The following is an 18,772-nucleotide window of genomic DNA, read 5'->3' on the forward strand; positions in this document are numbered from 1 at the left end:
ACTGCCTGCAATAGATTAATTAAATTCTGTTCCTTCACCTAGCATCCTGCAGCTTTTAGGAACTGTAAGAGGAGGTGGGAATAAATGTCCTGCCCTTTGGAAAGACCTGTTCCCATAATTAGAAAGTAAAAAAAAAGAAAATAGAAACAGAATTTTCTATGAAAGAAAGTGGTTTAGGTCTCTCTCTTTCTTTTCTATCAATCCTGAGCTGGGAAACGCCATGGGGGTGGTGCTGTGAATGTTTTTACTGTGTGCCTCACATTGTCTTCTGGCTGACGGGAAACCTAGTATTTCTGTCCTTCTCTACATTCCAGCTTATCCTGTCATGGGAGTCTTCAGAATGGCGAGTGTTCTAATAGCGATTACCTGCTCAACCCGTGCTCACAATTTGTGGTTATTTTTCAAGAGGAAAGAGAGTGAAAACAAAAATATAGATGTGAAAAGAATAGCTGGGAAGTTTTAGAAAAGAAAGAGCCCTTTCTTATAACTGAACCATGTTGGTGGCCCTACCAATGAAGACAATGCCACTGCTTCTTCCCCCAGGAATAATGTGGCAAATGATTCCCTCTGTCATAGCCAGCAGCACTCCAGTGAGTCCTTCTCGCTGATCCCTGTTCAGGCACCACTTGAGAGGTTCCCTGTCCTGCAGCTCCCTCCACACGGATGAAAGAACTGACTCAGAAACAAATTGTCTGAGGAGAGAGAAGGGTGAGCATCTTTCATTGGAGTTTGCTGACCACTCTTTTCTCATTCAGGGTTTTTACTGAGTTTGCTATGTGCAGAAATGCATGGAGTAAGCATGCAGACCTCCACCAAATGGTTGGGAGTAACAACAAAGTGCAGCATAAATCAGCATAAGGAGATAGGTAGCAAGACTGTGAGGCACCAAGGCATATCACAGAAGTCTAGATGCCTCTTTTTACTTAAACCTTTTGTTTTCACAATCTACTGATAACAATTTGGGGCCACACAGAGCAAGCAGGCTTCATCAGCTTCAAACAGTACACTGCACTGCTATTCTACTTCTAAAACTCCCTTGAGTGAGGGACTGGCAGCATTGTATGTGGGGTGCATTTGCCATCCAGTTCAGGCTGATAGCCCCGTATCCTGTTCCTGGCTCCACAGAGTGGCTATAGCCCTCTGTACCATACATACTGGTCTCCCACATGTAGTATTTGGGTTTCAAGCTAATACCATTAAAACTGTTAGTAAAGTTATATGGGGAGACCCAAAGAAACCAAATTACCTTCTTGAGGGTCAGCCTCTTAAAGTTCAGGCTTCCCTAATAGGTGAGTGCTCTAAGAACCCATCTATATCTATGTACCAGCTGGCATTGTTATGAGAGGCTGTGTTTGGCTTTAGTAAATTTTTTTTAACACTCTTTCAACATGTTTGCCCATTTCATAATGGGTGATTTACAAGCACACCTGCCCACACCAAGCAGAGTGTTCAATAGTTTTTCACCAAAAAAAAACATAACCCTTGTCCCGTCACCCTCCCTATTTATCTGATCTCGTCCCTGGCTGGTATGGCTCAGTGGATTGAGCGTCGGCCTGCGAGCTAAGTGTCGCTGGTTCGATCTTCCAGTCAGGGCACATCAGAGAAGGAAAACTCTGACTCCAAAAAACCTCCGCTGCCTTGCGGCATACCTCTTCAGGGGAAAGGCTAAGGGAGTAAACCCCGACAGAAAATCCGGAGCCGGAGTCCCTAAGGCGGTTTGACGTTGTAGTCAACACCGGCAACTCCTGCGGCGCACCTGAAGCCAAGCTGTATTGACTCCGTCTTTCCCTTGGATCCTTCAGCTGCGAAGAGAGGGGCGGTCTGCTGCATGGGCAACAGCAGACCCTCCATATCACCCTGCCCAGGCTCTGTAGCTTCAGCTTCACTGGAGAGGACACTCCAGCGTCATTGCAAGATGTCGATTTAACACGGGAGGAGACAGATACCGTGTCACTCCCGAGTCGGACTGCACAGCCATTCTCGGCGGTGCAGATAGACTCTTAAGAAGCTACACCATCGTCTTTCGAGACGGACGGCTGCCGACCGACCCTGTGACATTTTAAAATTTTTTGTTTATTTATTTTTAGAGAGAGAGGAAAGAAGGGAGAAAGAAAGGGAGTGAAATATTGATGAACGAGAGAAGAATTTACTGGTTGCTTCTCACTTGCCTCCAATGGAGACCTGGCTCACATCCCAGGCATTTGCCCTTACCACAATGGAACTGTGACCTTCGGTTTGTAGGCTGGTCATCAGTCCACTGAACCACACCAGGCAGGGCTCAAGTGACTTTTTTTTCCCCCTGGATGAAAAAATTTTCAAATGGAAACATTTTGCCAATGTGGAAGAGGTGAAACAAAAAAATGGCAGAAGCACCAAAGGCATCAGAACTGATGAGGACAAAAAGTATTTTGAACAGTAGAAAAAAGTCTTGATAGGGTTATTGAATCTTATGCAAAGTACTCTGAAGGTGACTGATGTTTAAACATGTACAAATAAATACACAATTTTTTATAAATAAATTGTGGTTTTGGGGGTCCCCCCTCATATATATTAATACGCTGACTGTGAAAGAGGCTATTACTAGGAAGAGGGGAAATGTAAACATTACTTGCATTGCTAACATTCCTACTTCTATAGATTAAATGAGTACGAACCTGGAAATTTTATTCTTTTGTGATTTAAAATTTATAGCTTAATATAATATACATTGTATATGTCTCTTTAATATAACATATTGTTGTTCGTGTTATTGTTTAATCACAGTCAGATATGATCAAGATATAATGATATATGTTTACCAGTTGAGTAATGATATACTTTTTTATTTTACCAGTATTTTATAGAGTGCTTTTTCATAGTTATATGAAATTAAAACATTGGTATGTGCTTTATTTTTAACATTTTAGATAAAATTTTCCGATTATACAAAAAACTTCCTTGATTTCTCAAATATAAGACACTAACATTTTCTGATTTCAATATTATCATTTTATAAAGCTATTATTTTTAGTTTGCTAAATTGTTTTCAGTGATTTTGTTTTCTCTTACTCTCATCTACCTTTTTTACTCTATTACTTCTGATTTGCTTTATTGTTAGAGAAAATTAAGTTTGTCAAAATTTTTATTTTAAATTTTATTAGGGCTCCAAAAGAAGATCTTGTTATTAATAAGATGCATAGGGATTTGGTTTCCCTAGTATTTTGAAGACTTTTACTTGTTCTGTATTCAAGTGTGTACTATATGTTGATGTTGTCTGTTAATTGTGTTGCATATATCAGAGTAATATATGGGGATGTGGTAGTAGTTAAACTAACCTGGTAATGACTCTCCTGTAGTCACAAAACTGTTAATGAGTTGGGAGTGATCAGGCAGCAAGCCATTGTAGTATACCCTCTTATTTTACAGATGGGTGGGAGTAGAGCCAGTGATTGAAAAGTGGCTTAAAAGTTCACATTGCTGATTAGTGTCCCAGAAAGAGTTACAATACAATTTACTCAGGGCTGTTTCCATTACATAACGCAACCTTAAAGGAACCTAGGTAAATTGTTAGAGAAAACATGTATGCTGATGGACTCAGATATTAGTATGTGGCATATTGGCTTTCTTTTTTGATGGATTAAAATTAGAATGTGGAAAGTATTGGTTTCAGGAATAACTTTATTTCTCTCAACATTTAGGAGGATTTGTCTAATAATCTAAAATTTGATTTTGTTTAAAAATATTTTTCCTGTTATTACCACTTTGTCTCTTTTGTTTGTTCTTATTTGCATCACTGCTAACCTCTTTTTTATTCTCCCTATTGCATAGAAAGAGATTGTTTGCACTCCTTCCCTGAAACTGCTTTCATTTCCTCTCTCTCGTGCTAGCCTTTTTTATATCTCCCAACGCACAGATGAACCATACTTTAGGCTTACTTCTACCCTTCTTGTGTACATCCTGCAATTTTAAACTGTTCTGTTATATGGGTGTATTCTAAGTTGACATGTCAAACTCTTAAGGTGTGTAAACTTAAGTTGTAGTCTACTTTTTACTGAATATCATGAAAGTCATCAGCATACATAAAAATTGGCATTTTTTAAAACCTCTTTCATATTTTTTCTCAAAACAGTAACTTAATTATTATTATTCTGTTTTGACAATGATTGATTTTTTAAAAAATAGTAAACAGGTTTAAAAACAATTACCTGTTCTCAAATATCTAATGAAATCATTTAGTCTTTATTGAACATTCGGTATTATTCTTTCATACCATTTTCATTAGTTCCACTATAGTCCTGGCTCAAGTATGTGTATCAGCTTTGTTGTTTTGTCTAATTATTTTCATTTCAGTTTCTTAATTTTTTAGTTTGTGTATGTTAGGAGATTAACATTTCTATAAAGTGCTCTCGTCATGCCACTGCCTGTTTGGAAAGACAAATCTCAAGTAGACCACAGCTGGATTTAAAATTGTCTATTTGTATACTAAGTAATTTTTGCTTCTACTCTTCAAGCACAAATGAAATGCCCTCTATCCTGTTTTCTGCTTTATCTTTGATTCGCAACCATTTGCATTACATAAATTACCAAAATTTTAATTATTAATTACCCAAAACAGAAAGTATAAAATTAAATATATGAAAAACTTTTCTTTCTTTTTTTTTTTTCTTTTTTTTGCTATTTTCTATCATCTAATGCTGTAAGAGGTAAAACTATACAAATTGTTTCATGGAAACACATAGACAAACAATTTCTACATTAAAATTTTTTTAAAACAAAGAGAACTAGTTAAGGATATTTTTACAGTTGATTCCGTTTTCTATCCCAATAGCTAACACTTATAACAATCATTCTGTTATTCATTATGTACATATCATTTTTGTATTTATATTTGGTTATTTTGTTGTTCAGTAAAGCTATGATACACTGTTCTTCCTCTTAATGTCTTTAGAAACATTTTCTTAAAGAAAAAAAGAATTAAAAAATTTTAATTATTTTAAAATATGTAGTAAATATTTAAAATACATTGTATGTTGTTTTAATAGTATTAACTATATCAGTTTTGTATTTTTCATGAATTAAGGAATGTTCTGAGGGTTGGAAGTTTACAAATGAGAATTCTGAGCTGCTGAAATCAATTTTAGTTTCTTTTTGTTTTTCTTTTTGTTCTATTTTCCTGTCATATAGAAACCTTAGTACAAACTATATAGAAATAGTAAGTATTGCATTAAACAAATTTGGGCTTTGTTGGGTTCAACAAAGTTCCTTAACATCACATGTTGGCAGTAGTAGAAATAAGAGAGTTATTTAACAGCAAATTAAAAATAAAGACTTAAGCAGTATAGATAAATATGCATATGTTAACTTATTACTGTTTTTCTTTTCCACATACATCATCTTGGCAAATATAGGTTAATTTAATTATTAATGGAAATATTTATTTATTTGTTTATTCCCTTTCTCCTTTACAGGTGCTATTCAAGTATTGGGAAAGTTCAGGATGCCTTTATATCTTATAGGCAATCTATTGATAAATCAGAAGCAAGTGCAGATACATGGTGTTCAATAGGGTAAGCTTTGTGTATATAAGATTTGTAACATTTTATTTGATACAAATGTTTATTGAAGCGCATGTAACATACTGTTAATATTTATTCCCAATTAGTTTTTGACAGTCTGTTCTTTGTTTTTCTTTCTAGTGTGCTCTATCAGCAGCAAAATCAGCCAATGGATGCTTTACAGGCATATATTTGTGCTGTACAACTGGATCATGGTCATGCCGCAGCCTGGATGGACCTAGGCACTCTCTATGAATCCTGCAATCAACCTCAGGATGCTATTAAATGCTACTTAAATGCAGCTAGAAGCAAAAGTTGTAGTAATACCGCTATACTTGCAGGAAGAATTAAGTTTTTGCAGGTGAAAATTTTAAGTACCATATTTTACAAGACACATATCGGTATGATAACTGGCACAAAGAGGGTGGCTGGAAAGTTTGTCTATTTTTGTCATGCCTTATTTTTATAATTTTTGATATTTTGTGATTTTATTCATTTAGGTAAGATAAATAGTACTTAAAATATTTTGCTCGTAATGCTTTTTGATGCACATTAATTTGCATGATTTTTCTGTGTGTTATCTACATGTTTGTTATAATATTTTAGAGAAAAGAAACATTGTTTTTCAGTCTTGCTTGAAATGTCATGAGATTATATAAGAATTCTATAAAACAACTTTATTCTGATTTGCCAAAGTATATTCTATTCTCCCTCTTTATACTTAGCATATATCTAAAACCCCAAAATTAAAATCTCTTTTCTTTAAAAAATAAATACTTGTAACATTCAGGAGGATTTAGTGGACTTACTTTAGTAGGCCTGTGTTAAATATGCTTTTTACATAATTTTTCCTAGGCTCAGTTGTGTAACCTTCCACAAGGTAGTCTACAGAATAAAACTAAATTACTTCCTAGTATTGAGGAGGCATGGAGCCTACCAATACCTGCAGAGCTTACTTCCAGGCAGGGTGCCATGAACACAGCACAGCAGGTGAGAAGTTGGGTTATATTCTGTAGGTGCCCAGCTTTAAGGGTTCTTTCCAATCTGTGGTGATCAAACTTATAATTACTAAGAGCAGGGTTGACATTAAAAAAAAGAAAAGAAAAACTTTCAAATTTAACTGCAAAGGGATTTTAGATCAAAATAATGACTTCCTCTCATATGGGAAGAAACTTGAGATAACAATTTAAAACCTTTAAATTTTCTCATGATTTTTGAAAAGGATCTCTTAAGGGACTATAATTGTAACTTATTTAGTTAAAGAAACAAGTTTTTCCAGATGAGGTACACAGTTCTCCATCGATGATTCATTTGATTTTGATTTTCAATAACTGTTCACATAGTTTTGAAAAACATGCCACTTATAACGTTTTATAATTGGAAGGGATGAATTAAGCATATGTAGAACCATGTTTTTGTTTTACTTCTGTAACCCTTAGGCTTCTAAAGCTCATCATCCAAAAACCGAACCTGTATTAGGCCTCATTCAAACACCAATTTTATCGCAGTCCTTGCCAGTACACATGATTCGTTCTAGCCAAGTAGATGGCCTGTCCAGTCCTGCCAAGAGGAAAAGAACATCTAGTCCAACAAAGGTATATGTACATTGTAGAGAAATGGAAAATCCCAATAAAAAATGAGGCTCTTAAATCTTCTGAAATTTTGCTTGTCTTATATTTTAAGCTTGTATACAAAGACTAAAAAGTTCTTTAGTTATTGTACTATTATTTATCAGTATACCCCTGGCTGGTTTGGCTCAGTGGATTGAGCATCGGCCTGCGAGCTAAGTGTCGCTGGTTCGATCTTCCAGTCAGGGCACATCAGAGAAGGAAAACTCTGATTCCAAAAAACCTCCGCTGCCTTGCGGCATACCTCTTCAGGGGAAAGGCTAAGGGAGTAAACCCTGACAGAAAATCCGGAGCCGGAGTCCCTGAGGCGGTTTGACGTTGTAGTCAACACCGGCAACTCCTGCGGCGCACCTGAAGCCAAGCTGTATTGACTCCGTCTTTCTCTTGGACCCTTCAGCTGCGAAGAGAGGGGAGGTCTGCTGCATGGGCAACAGCAGACCCTCCATATCACCCTGCCCAGGCTCTGTAGCTTCAGCTTCACTGGAGAGGACACTCCAGCGTCATCGCAAGATGTCGATTCAACACGGGAGGAGACAGATACCGTGTCACTCCCGAGTCGGACTGCACAGCCATTCTCGGCGGTGCAGATAGACTCTTAAGAAGCTACACCATTGTCTCTCGAGACGGGCGGCTGCCGACGACTATTTATCAGTATGTTTTGCCCTGAAGTTGTCATAGCATTTAAATAACAAGATATAGGGATAGCTTAATGCTCATCAAATCGTTTAATTCAATTTTCTGCTTTTGCAAAGTAAACAATATGTTTTTCCCACCAATTTGTGCTAGCATTGAAATAAATTGAATTTTGGAGAAAAATAGTATGCTAGCTATTTGAAGCATGATTAAGATAAGTGACATTTTCAGTTGCAGTAAAAGATGAATATATGTTTCATATTCATAGGTTTCTAAATGATTATTTATTTAAAATTATGTTTAAAATGATTTTAAGATAAGTCTTTTGTATTTAAATTCTCCAATTCTTACTTATGTGATGTCTCACTGTTCCTTTTAGTGTATGAGTTCAACAAAATATTTTTGAATTTTCTTTAAATTAAATTTTCCTTAGAATACTTTTTAGGACTTGAATAGTTACTAGATTCTTTCACACACTTCAGCACAGCAACAGGCTAATACATGGTGTTTGACATCACAGAAATTATAGTTATGAAATATTCTATTAATAGTTTCCCATCTCCTTTTTTAAATAGAAAGCTTAAAAAGCTATTTTTAGGTATGAATTTTTAAAACTGAATGACAGCAAACTAAAACAATATACACATAGCATAAAGAGCCCACTTTTGTAGGGCAAAAGAAGCAGAGTTCATAGTTCATTTTCGTGTTTTCCTGTTTTAAAGAATTAATAGAACATGGAGTACACTTCTAAAAGAATCCTCCAAGTTCCTATGTTTAATCACTTAATTTCCATTTCCTACCAATGATCAAAGTTAATCTTTTGTGTTTTTATTCCTATAGATAACCATCGCATATATACAAGAAAATATGGTTATATTATAGATTCCTTCTTATCTTTGTTGTTCAGTAAATATGGGTAAAACATTATATGTATTCAGGACTTTGATTTTTATTTTCTCTTAGAGATTTATGTATCTTTCAGACTCTTCATGTCTGTATAGATGGCTTGTTCTTTTATAGCTACATAATGTTACATTTTGTCTCATAGAGACTACTGCTTATTTAATTAGATACCTGTTGTTGCACTTTTAGAAATATTTCCAGTGTTCTCATTACAAAGCAATGCTGCTTTTAAACTTTTCTGTCACAACATATTCTAAGGTTAAATAACTTTAAGATTATAATTTCATTTCTACAATTATATTTAACTTAAAACACATAAGTAACCTTCAGGTGCATTTTATGGATTTTTATCTTTCTTATTTCTGAAAGGACTTCATCATGACATTAATTAATTTGAGTTGGGGACCACTATACTCTCCCTCATAAAGGTTCTGAGTTTTTACTCTTTTCAGTGACAGGTTGCCTGATAGTATCTTATTTCTTACATTTAACTTTGTATGTTATTGTTTTTTCATTTTGTAGCACTTAGAACAGCTACGTGCAAATACAGATCATTTAAATCCAGCACAGAAACTGATGCTGGAACAGTTGGAAAGTCAGTTTTCCTTAATGCAACAAGTATGTATACTATTTTTATTCTGATACTTATTATCATATTAAATGTTTTTCTGGACTAAAATGTTATTTCAGAGGATACTAATGGTCACTTCAACTTTCTCCATATAGTCAATAGAATTTATATATCTGAATTTAAATACTAATGGACAGAATTTTCTTTTAAATATACATAAATTTAGAGCAAAACACTTGGTGTGTTGCTCTTTATTTGAATATTATTTCAGGTTCTCTATGCTTATTTTTATTATTTTATAGTTAACAGATTACCCATAATGATGTGGAGCTCTGTTTAAGGATTGTTTGATATCAAGACTTTGGTATGAATGTTAATAAAATGGAAATTTTATATTCCCTTTACTGATGGAAAATAAGGCTTATAAATTACTGACTCATTTACAATTTTCAGCTGCTTTTTTTTTGTCTTTATACCACTAATAAAGGTTTCTTTAACTATATAATTAAAAATATTTCTGCTTTACCCATATGAGCATAATGTGTCACTTTCAAAATGTGTGTTTTTTTAATCTAGATAGATTAAATGTAAACTAAATTAGGGATGTATTGATGACACATTTCAGAGTCACACAAGCAGGTTTTTGTTTTTGTTTTTGTTTTTCGAAGATGAGATAAACAGGACAGACTACTGGAGTTCCTAATGGGCCAACAGCTGACTCATCACTACCTACAAACTCTGTCTCTAGACAGCAACCATATTCTCCTCTTCCCAGAGTATCTAGTGTGTTTCAACTTGAAGTTTGCTCTGCTTGTGTTGAAAAACCTTTGTCCAATGGATCTTTTTCTGCAGGCTATGCTTTTTTCAGCACACCAAAAACACTAGGGAGTGCAGATAATATTTTTGGTAGGCAATTATTATGTAACAGAAATTGAAAGTAATGGAAATGTCCCTTACCTACAGCAAAACACATTCACTCAACCTCATAACTGCACAAACCTGAACAGGAGCGCAGAAGAGCCATGGAGTAAACAGCTATGTAACTACACTCAGGTAAAAGAAAGATTAGTTGCTTTGCTTGCTCTCACATAATAATTTTTCTTTGGCTTGTGTACATTTTGAGAAGAAGAAAAAATATTTAAATAATATTTTTATCTTTAAAAGCTTATTTTAAATAATTCATAATTAAATGATAATTTCAAGTTTTACATTATTAGTACTACATTGTAAGTTCAGTCTCTACACAGTAGATTTACTTATCTAAAAGACTAAGTTATATAGTATAGAATAAAAAAAGAGAAAAATACCAACACTCTTACACTTTCCACAAATGTCATTGCTAATAATTAAGACATGATAACCATGTTTTTTATATTTTCAATTAATAAATACATGCAAAGAGTCCCTGCATAAGATCAGTACTATGCCAGGTGTTTAGCATTTATTTTAATGGGATTAAAAGACTAGTAAAATTTTATTTTCAATAAAATATAAGCTGTACTGTGTTGAGAAAGTAGCTTCTGTCACTTAGTAATATGCCTTTAGGTTTATCCATATGTTTCCTTGGCATAATAGGTGTTTTTGTTTTTAATCATTGAATTAGATCTCATCTTTGGATTTACCACAGTTTATCCATTCACTAAGTGAAGGACTTCTTGGTTACTTATACATTTTGCAATTACGAATAAAGGTGCTAGAAAAATTTACTCTATATTTGTGTAGACATAAGTTTTCAAATTACTGAGATAAAAATTTAGAGGCATGATTGCTAGCTTATATGGTAAATAGTAGGTTCAATGTTGTATAAAACTGACAGTATCTTCTAAAGGTGCTATACCATATTGCATTCCTACTAATAACCTCTGAGGCTTCTTTTTGCTCTAGCTTCTTCCAGCATTTCATGTTAAAAGCTTAGTAATTTCAGGCAGGTATAAACAAAGTATTTTAAGTGGGTGGCTTATAAACAACAGAAATTTATTTCTCACAGTTGTGGAAGCTGGGAATTCCAAAATGAAATCATTGGTAGATTTGGTATCTGTTGAGGATTCTCCTACTGATTCATAGTTTACAGTGTCTTATCACTGTGTCCTCATGAGGCAGAAGGAACAAGGGAGCTTTCTAGAATATCACAAGGGCACTAATTCCTTTCTTGGGGGCTCTGTCTTCATAATCATCTCCCAAAGCCTTCACCACCAGATACCATCACATTGAAGATTAAGTTTTAACATACAAATATAGCACCATATAGACCTATTTTGTTTTGTTTTTTTATGACCTCCTTATACTGTTCCATTGATCTATATGTCTGTTCTTATGCCAGTACCAGGCTGTCTTGATTCCTGTGGCCTTGTAGTATAGTTTGATATCAGATACTGTGATTCCTCCTACTGTGTTCTTCTTCCTCAAAATTGCTGTGGCTATTCGGGCTATTTTTTGGTTCCAAATAAATTTTTAAAGTATTTGTTCTAAGTCTGTAAAGCATGTCACTGGTATTTTAATAGGGATTGAGCTGAATCTATTAATTGCTTTGGGTAGTTTGGACTTTTTAATGATGTTGATTCTTCCCATCCATGATCATGGTATATGCTTCCATTTACTTGTTTGTATCTTCCTTAACTTCTTTCTTCAGTGTTATGTAGTTTTCTGAGTACAGGTCTTCTACCTCCTTGGTTAGATTATTCCTAAGTACTTTATTTTTGTTGGTGCTATAGTACATGAGATTTTTTTCTAGTTTCTGTGTCTGATATTTTATTGTTGGTGTACAGAAATGCCTTCAATTTATGAATATAGTTTGAGTAGTTTTTTCATGGATTCTGTAGAGTTTTCTATGTACACTATCATGTCATCTGCAAATAATTACAGTTTACATTCTCTTTTCCAATTTGGATGCTTTTTATTTGTTTTTCTTGTCTGAGCGCTATGGCTAGAACTTCCAAAATTATTTTATGTTGAATAAGATTGGAGAAAGTAGACATGTTGTTTTGTTCCTGATCTTAGTGGCAAAGCTTTCAGTTTTTGCCTATAGAGTAGGTTGTGGGCTTCAAGTTTCTCATATATAACCTTTATTATGTTGATGGATGCTCCCTCTATTCCCATTTTGCTGAGGCTTTGCTGGGTGTTGTACTTTATCAAATGTTTTTCCAGCATCTGTGGATATCATTGTGTGATTTTTGTCTTTCATTTTGTTACGTGGTGTATTACGTTTATTTATTTGCAAATATGAAACTGTCCTTGCTTCCCTGGGATGAATCCCACTGGATCATGGTGTATGATCTTTTTAATGTGTTGCTGGGTCCAGTATTCCAGTATGTTGTTGAGGATTTTAGCATCTATGTTCATCAGCAATATTGGCCTGTAGTTTTCTTTCTTTGTTATGTCTTGACCTGGTTTTGGAATTAGGGTACTACTTACCTCATAGAAAGAATTTGGGAGTCTTCCCTTTTCTTGGATATTTTGGAATAGTTTCAGAAGGATACGAGTTAGTTCTTCCCTAAATGTTTTCTAAAATTCACCTGTGAATCCATCCAGTTCAGGGTTTCATGTGCTGGGTGTTTTTGATTATTGCTTCAATTTCTCTAGTTGTTATTGGTTTATTCAGGCTTTCTGTTTCTTCTTTATTCAGTTCTGGAAGATTATATATTTATTTCCATAAATTTTTCCATTTCATCCACGTTGTCAGATCTCTTGTCATGTAGTTGTTTGTAGTCATTTCTTACAATCCTTTCTTTTTCTGTGGTATCACTTGTGATATTTCCTCTTTCATTTCTGATTTTGTTTATTTGGATCCTTTCTCTTTTTTTCTTGATAAGCCTGGTTAAAAACTTTTTGATTTTGTTTATCTTTTCAAATAAATAGGCACTGGTTTTATTGATCTTTTGAATTGTTTGTTTAGTCTCTATGTCATTTAATTCTGCTTTGATCTTGATGATTTCCTTCGTTCTTCTTTCTCTGGGCTTTGATTGTTGTTGTTCTTCTTGTTCTTGTAGCTGTTGGGTTAGACTTTTTATTTGAGGTTCTTCTATCCTTTTTAGGTAGGCCTGAATTGCTAAAACTTTCTCTCAGTAACGCTTTTGCTGTGTCCATAAGTTTTGGGCTGTAGTATATTCCTTATCATTTATTTCCAGAAACTTAATAATTTCTTCCTGGATGTCACCTTTAACCCATTTATTATTTAATAGCATGTTATTCATTCTCCTTGAGTTTGAGTGTCTTTGAGTTTTTCCCTTGAGGTTGATTTCTAGTTTCAAGGCATTGTAATATGAGAAGATACTTGATATAATTTCAATTTTCTTAAATTTGTTGAGGCTTGTTTTGTGTCCTACCATGTGGTCTATCTTTGAAATGTCTCATGTGCACTTGAAAGGAATGTGTATTTTACTTCTTTGGGGTGAAAGATTTCAAATATATTAATTAATATATTAATTAAGTTCATTTGATCCAGAGTGTTGTTCAGTGCCTCAAAATCCTTGGCTTTTCTTTGTTTTGAAGATCTGTCTATTGTTGATAATTAGGTGTTTAAAACCCCCTAAGATGACTGTGTGGCTGGTGATATCCTTATTGTAGTCTTCCAAGATTTTTCTTATATATTTGGGTGCTCCTGTGTTGGGTGCATTTATGTTTACAAGGGTTATATCTTCTTGATGGATTGTTCCCATCAGTATTAGGAAACGTCCTTCTTTGTCTCTTTTTATGTCCTTTATTGTAAAATCTATTTTGCCTGATACAAGTATTGCTACCCCAGCTTTTTTTTCATGTTTGTTTGCTTGAAATACTTTTTTCCGTCCATTCACTTTCAGTCTATGTAGATCTTTTGTTCTGAGGTGTGTCTCTTGTAGACAGCATATATTTGGGTCATGTTTTCTTATCCATTAGGCTGTGCTATGTCTTTTTATTGGAGCATTTAATCCATTTACATCTCGTCGTCGGCAGCCGTCCGTCTCGAGAGACGATGGTGTAGCTTCTTAAGAGTCTATCTGCACTGCCGAGAATGGCTGTGCAGTCCGACTCGGGAGTGACACGGTATCTGTCTCCTCCCGTGTTGAATCGACATCTTGCGATGACGCTGGAGTGTCCTCTCCAGTGAAGCTGAAGCTACAGAGCCTGGGTAGGGTGATATGGAGGGTCTGCTGTTGCCTATGCAGCAGACCCCCCCTCTCTTCGCAGCTGAAGGGTCCAAGGGAAAGACGGAGTCGATACAGCTTGGCTTCAGGTGCGCCGCAGGAGTTGCCGGTGTTGACTACAACGTCAAACCGCCTTAGGGACTCCGGCTCCGGATTTTCTGTCAGGGTTTACTCCCTTAGCCTTTCCCCTGAAGAGGTATGCCGCAAGGCAGCGGAGGTTTTTTGGAATCAGAGTTTTCCTTCTCTGATGTGCCCTGACTGGAAGATCGAACCAGCGACACTTAGCTCGCAGGCACGCTCAATCCACTGAGCCAAACCAGCCAGGGGGATCCATTTACATCTAAAGTTATTATTAATAGGTACTTATTCATTTTGATTTTATTCCTCTTTTTTCATCTGTTCCTCTCTGTCTCTGTTTCTTCATCTTCTTAAAGCAGACATTTTAGAATCTCTTCCAATGCTGGTTTGGTTGAGATGATTTCTTTTAGCCTTCTTTTGTCTTGGAAACTCCTTATCTCACCTTCCATTTTGAATGAGAGCATTGCTTGGTAAATTATTATTGGTTGTAGGCCTTTGTTTTTTATTGCTTGGAATATTTTTTGCCATTCCCTTCTGGCTTGTAGTGTTTCTGCTGAGGAATCTGCTGATAGTCTTATTGGAGCTATTCATTGTTTCTCTCTTCATCTCTTTAGGACCTTCTCTTTGTTTTTGTTTTTTGTTTTTAATGTATATTTTATTGATTACATTGTAACAATAGTTCCATTTTTTTCCCCTTTGCTCTCCTCTGCCCAGCACCACCCCTCCTCCAGCAATTACACCAGCCGTCTCCCACTAGCCCATGCCCATGGTTTGTACATACAAACAAGTTCTCTGGCTTCTTTCTTTCCTAGATTATTTTTTTTAAACAAAACAACTAATTAATTATTTTTTTCAACAATAAAAAATAACGATTCACCCTTCTCCAACTTAAGACCCTTTATAATCTTATAAAGGAAAATGGGCAAAAGTCACGAGCTCCACTAGCTGTTTCTAGCTGGACATGGTCATCGTCCTACCTACTCTTGGGTCGAGAAATCCCTAACAAGAGTGGGGGTGTTGAGGGGAGGGTGATATTCCCACATGGTGAAGGATCTTGCAGACTCCAGATGCTGGGTCATTTGGCTGTCCCCAGACAATGGCAATCTTAGTTAAACAGGCAGGCATCCTTGTATTCTGGAGGAAACAGATTTGGCAAAAGGGTTAAAAGACATCATTCAATCCATAATCACTCGATGACAAAAGGCAGGTATTAATTCAATGTCCCATACTAAGGGGAAAAAAAGGGCTTCTTTGGAGGAAGGTGTGCCAGGCACATCTCACCTGTCCAAAACGCTTTTGCCCATTATACTTAGTTTGGGCAGAGGGAAATGATTTAGGTTTCCCCCTCTCACACCTCTGGGCCCTTTCTGTCCAACCCGTTAGGATAGAAAAGAGAAACCAGTTTTGAAGTGAAGCCCACAGACCACCCAATTCTGAACCAAACCAGCCACTTAGTTTAGCCAAACCATTGAGTCTCGGAGGCAGTGATGCACACAGAATTAAGTGAGGCCTATACGTACAGACAATCACGGAAGTAATGAGATCATAGGCTTATGTCCTCTGGTTCAATTTTGCTCATTTCTTTGTGTTATTCATTAGACTCTTGTAATAAGCGATAGCATAAGGAACTTTTATTTCATTGCCTGGCTTATTTCGCTCAGCATAAATCTCTCTAGTTCCATCCATGATGTTGCAAATGAGAGAAATTCCTTCTTTCTTTCTGCTACATAGTACTCCATTGTGTAAATGTACCACAGTTTTTTGATCCACTCATCTATAGGTGGGTACTTAGGTTGTTTCCAGCACTTGCCTATTTTAAATAGTGCTGCTATTAACATACGGGTGCATAGGTTCTTTTGAATTGATGTTTCAGGATTCTTTGGATATAATACTATCAATGGAATTGCTTGTTCAAAAAGGAGTTCCATTTTTAGTTTTTTGTGGAAATTCCAAACTGTTTTCCATAGTGGCTGTGCCAGTCTTCATTCCCACCAACAGTGGACCAGGGTTCCCTTTTCTCCATGTCCTCGCCAGCATGTGTTGTTTGTTGATTTGTTGATGATGGCCATTTTGAATGGTGTAAAGTGGTATCGCATTGTGGTTTTTATTTGCATCTCTCTGATGGCTAGTGATGTTGAACATCATTTCATATGTCTTTGGACCCTCTGTGTATCCTCATGGAGAAGTGTTTGTTCAGGTTCATTACCCATTTTTTAATTGGGTTTTCTGTCTTATTAGTGTTGAGTCATGTAAGTTCTTTATATATTTTTAGATCAATCCCTTGTCTGAGGTATCATTGGCAAATGTTTTTTTACCATACGGTTGGTTCCCTTTTCATCTTGCTGATGTTTTCTTTTGCTGAGCAGAAACTCTTTAGTTTGATGTAGTCTCATTTGTGTATTCTTTCTTCTATTTCCCTTGTCTCAGAGGTTGTATCATTGAAAATGTTGCCACGCAAGATATGTGAAATTTTCCTGCCTATATTTTCCCCTAGGATTTTTATAGCGCCAGAGTTTACATTTAAGTCTTGATCCATCTTGAGTTTATTCTGGTGTACAGTGTAAGCTGGTGGTCTACTTTCATTGTTTTGCATGTCCCTGTCCAGTTCTCCCAATATCATTTGTAGAAGAGGCTCTTCTCACTCCACTTTATTTTCCACCTCCCTTTGTGAAATATTAGTTGACTATAAAGCCTGGGTTTATTTCTGGGCTCTCTATTCCATTCCATTGATCTATATGTCTGTTTTTATGCCAGTACCAAACTGTTTTGTTTACTGTGGCCTTGTAGTATAGTTTGATATCAGGTATTGTGATTCCTCCTACTGTGTTCTTCCTCAAGATTGCTGTGGCTATTTGGGGTCTTTTTTGGTTCCATATAAATTTTTGATGTATTTGTTCTAGGTCTATGAAATATGTCAATATTTTAACAGAGATTACATTGAATCTATAAATTGCTTTGGGTAGTATGGACATTTTAATGATGTTGATTCTTCCTATCCAAGAACATGGTATTTGATTCCATTAACTTATATTATTCTTAATTTATTTCTTCGTTGTTATGTAGTTTTCTGAGTACAGGTCTTTTAACTCCTTGGTTAAGTTTACTCCTAGGTACTTTTATTTCTTGTTGCTATAGTAAATGGGATTTTTCTTTTAGTTTCTCTCTTTGATACTTTATTTTTGGTGTACAGAAATGCCTTCGATTTCTGAATATTGACTTTGTACCCTGCTATTTTGCCGAATTCACTTTTTAGTTTGAGTAGTTTTTTTTTGTGTGGAGTCTATAGGGTTTTCTATATACAGTATCATGCTATCTGCAAATAATGACAGTTTTACTTCTTCTTTTCCAATTTGGATGCCTTTTATTTCTCTATCTAGTCTGATTGCTGTGGCTAGAACTTCCAACACTATGTTGAATAGGAGTGGAGAGAGTAGACATCCTTGTCTTGTTCGTGACCTCAGGGGGAATGCTCTCAGTTTTTGCCCATTGAGTATGATGTTGGCTTCAGGTTTCTCGTATATGGCCTTTATTATGTTGAGGTATGCTCCCTCTACTCCCATTTTGCTGAGAGTTTTCATCATAAATGGGTGTTGTACTTTATCAAATGCTTTTTCTGCATCTATTGATAAGATTATGTGGTTCTTGTCTTTCATTTTGTTTATGTGGTGTATTACATTTATTTATTTGCAAATATTAAACTATCCTTGAATGCCTGGGATGAATTTCACTTGATCGTCGTGTATGATCTTTCTAAAGTGTTGCTGGATCCAGTTTGCCAATATTTTGTTGAGGATTTTAGCATCTATGTTCATCAGCGATATTGGCCTGTGTGTAGTTTTCTTTCTTTGTTGTGTCTTGACCTGGTTTTGGAATTAGGGTAATACTGGCTTCATAGAACAAGTTTGGGAGTCTTCCCTCTTCTTGTATCTTTAGAAATAGTCTCAGGAAGATAGGGGTTAGTTCTTTCGTAAATGTTTTGTACAATTCACCTGTGAAGCCATCCGGTCCTGGGCTTTTGTGTGCTGGGAGTTTTTTGATTACTGCTTCAATTTCACTAGCTGTTATTGGTCTATTCAGACTTTCTGCTTCTTCTAGATTCATTTTGGGAAGACTATAGGTTTCCATGAATTTGTCTATTTCCTCTAGGTTGTCAAATTTCTTGCCATACAGTTGTTCATAATAATTTCTTACAATTTTTTGTATTTCTGTTGTATCAGTTGTGATTTCTCTTCTTTCATTTCTGATTTTGTTTATTTGGGTCCTCTCTCTTTTTTTCTTGATGAGCCTGGTTAAAGACTTGTCAAT

At 35.6% G+C, this 18,772-nt stretch overlaps 1 protein-coding gene across 3 annotated transcripts in view; it reads left to right on the plus strand.

Moving 5' to 3' along the window:
- LOC149990272 (lysine-specific demethylase 6A-like) overlaps window positions 1-18,772 on the plus strand; it is a 355,815-nt gene that overhangs the window by 230,830 nt on the left and 106,213 nt on the right. For 2 of the 3 annotated variants that reach the window (XM_090265492.1, XM_090265491.1), the window contains exons 11-15: window positions 5,448-5,546; window positions 5,676-5,895; window positions 6,390-6,524; window positions 6,974-7,129; window positions 9,221-9,316. In XM_090265492.1, coding sequence (XP_090121618.1) covers window positions 5,448-5,546; window positions 5,676-5,895; window positions 6,390-6,524; window positions 6,974-7,129; window positions 9,221-9,316 — 706 coding nt within the window. The remainder of the gene's footprint in view (window positions 1-5,447; window positions 5,547-5,675; window positions 5,896-6,389; window positions 6,525-6,973; window positions 7,130-9,220; window positions 9,317-18,772) is intronic. The other variant, XM_090265493.1, reaches the window with a different exon arrangement.

The sequence above is a fragment of the Furipterus horrens genome, unplaced genomic scaffold (assembly GCF_987537825.1).
Source record: "Furipterus horrens unplaced genomic scaffold, mFurHor1.1.pri manual_scaffold_19, whole genome shotgun sequence".
In the NCBI taxonomy this organism is placed as follows: Eukaryota; Metazoa; Chordata; class Mammalia; order Chiroptera; family Furipteridae; genus Furipterus; species Furipterus horrens.